This window comes from Penicillium alfredii (genome assembly GCF_028826965.1).
Source record: "Penicillium alfredii strain IBT 34128 chromosome Unknown utg000009l_segment0_segment0, whole genome shotgun sequence".
Lineage (NCBI taxonomy): Eukaryota > Fungi > Ascomycota > Eurotiomycetes > Eurotiales > Aspergillaceae > Penicillium > Penicillium alfredii.
This window is the reverse complement of record NW_026622706.1, coordinates 786,493-788,769: the sequence shown is the minus strand read 5'-3', so window position 1 is coordinate 788,769 and position 2,277 is coordinate 786,493. Positions and strand designations below refer to the sequence as shown.

At 42.6% G+C, this 2,277-nt stretch overlaps 1 protein-coding gene across 1 annotated transcript; it reads right to left on the bottom strand.

Moving 5' to 3' along the window:
- On the bottom strand, positions 1–1,104 carry NUU61_006206 (uncharacterized protein; the record flags this gene model as incomplete). The annotated part of the gene is made up of 1 exon (XM_056656734.1): positions 1–1,104. One exon carries the CDS (start codon positions 1,102–1,104, stop codon positions 1–3), a length of 1,104 nt encoding a protein of 367 aa, XP_056509534.1.
- Positions 1,105–2,277: the final 1,173 nt, after the last annotated feature.

Here is a 2,277-nt window from a genome sequence, read left to right as displayed (position 1 = left end):
TCATCTCGTAACATTCGGACTTTCGTTTTCTGCGCCTGTGAAAATGGGCGGAAGGCGTCGCTGCTTCTTTTTTTCGGGTCGATTGTTCGTAACAGTCGACAGCAGTGAGAGTTTGCTCACCGAGAGAAGATCCCCAATCCTTGTACTCCCATCTCTGGCAAGCCCCCCACCCATATCTCCTAGTTCTTGTTTCAATTCTTCAATCTTTTCTCCGTGGGCGGTTAGGTTCAAGATGTTCCCGACGGCTGCATGGACGGCAAGAAGAATTGGGTTGGGAGGAGGATATCGCCCATCATGGCTGTTTAAGATGACAATCCTATTCTGAGGGAGGAGGGGTAAAAAGAGACTGGCAAAGTTTGAAAATTCCTTTAGGCGATATCGATTCGGGGTTTCGGTCGCTTCGAGAACGAAGTGGAAAGACCCAAACTCGTCGTGAAATGCTCCGACCATCATCATAACATTCTGTTCTTCGTTAATGTCTTCTGAAGAGAAATGGAGACGTGAGCGGAGCTCCGGGAAGTATCGGTTCAGGTTTGTCCAAATTGAAGCATGCCGATATCGATCATCTGGAGCATTTTCCTGGAATTGGCCCAAGGCAAATGGAATGATATGAGCAGCCACCAGAGGGGCGTGGACTGAGGGATTGGGGCGTTGGGTGTAACCTGAGTTCCAGGCATTCGTTATAACACATCTCTGTCCGTCCCTTGCTAGACAGTGGTTGCGTAGTCTTTGTTGTTCTCTGTTGAGGGAGTGGGTATCGTCAGCGAGCAAATTTTCAATGGAATCTTCGACACCGAACCGAGGCGATATAAATGGGGATGTGATTCCACCATTAGCTCGCATAGGACGTAATAAGCCGGTGTCAAGACTCCTGACTAGCTGCCGTATTCCATCATCGTCAACACACTGATGCACGTCCTCTGCTAGGTTGGCTTGCCCGTCTGGTCCTAGGTATTTGAAAAAAACTTGCAAGAAATCCGTATTACTGTCATCGGGACCAAGTGGTTTGTATCCGGCAAGTTTCCTGTCTAGAGTTTGTCTGGCCTCAAGGAAAGAATTGAGGTTGTTAGAAGACACGCTCGGGCTCAGGCTCTGTTGTGACATCCTGATCGACCATAAAACAGCGACGAAGAGTGGGAGCTAACGAAAGAAATGATGAATTGGTACCGATTTTGATGAAAATCTCAGCGCAAGTGTTGTATTGTGACGATTTCCGAGGAAAGTGAGAGGAAATGGTGAAGAGTCGGTAATGATGACGAGGAATCTAGTAGGTGGTATCTGGTGAAATGAAAAATGAAGAGGCTTAAGGGGAAGCTGGAGCATCAACCAGGAGAGCGAAGCTGGAGAAGAGGGGAACACAGAGAGAAGAAGTCATTTGTCTGTGGAGAGGAGAGAAGACTGCCTGACCACCTATCTAGTGGCTCCTGCACTGTAGGCGGTCTGAAGGGCGGTAGATAATTGCCGACAGAACACCAGCCCCAACAGAAAATATTGTGGCAGTCAGGTGACCAAAGGGCTAGTTAAGACACCCTAAAGCCCTTCAAAATACATACCCACATACCCCAGAAAACAGGTCAGGGGGACCCCCTTTAGCTCTCAGTAGTATGTGGGGCGGCGAGCTCAGTAGTATGTGCTGTAATTGGCTTATATAATATCGGTCACAGTATGAAATATGTGGTATTGAGATTCAGGAAAGGATCGCATGCATTATGTAAGGTACGGGGCCGTACGAGTGTATATATCTAAATATATCCACGTGAAGTCATATATATTTATACGTGACTGCTTATGTAGGAGATATTACGGGGACATAATCTAGTCCTAGATATTATATCCTTCTTTACTAAACCGAAGTTAGTCCTTGGATTTCTATAAAGATCCCTATATATCTATCTTTTTAGGGAAATAACAAAAAATAGACTAAGGTCTATCCGAGCCTATACTAGAATTTACTATAAAAGAAATAAAATAAATAAAAGAGTATAATTATAGCTAGGTATATTATAATTACGTAGGAATCGTTAAGTCTTAAATAAGGCCTTCCTACGTGATTTTATTATTTTATATAGCTAAAATAGATAGTAGTATCGTAAAAGGCTTAGTAATACCCGTAATTAAATAATAGAATATCTTTATATAAATAGTAGATATATAATTAGTTAATTTCGAATAATAAAATATAATATTTCGCGATAAAGCTAGGGATCGCTTTATTTCTGAGTATATTCTTATAATCTTCTAATAAATTAGGCTTTTTATCTAATTTAATATAATAAT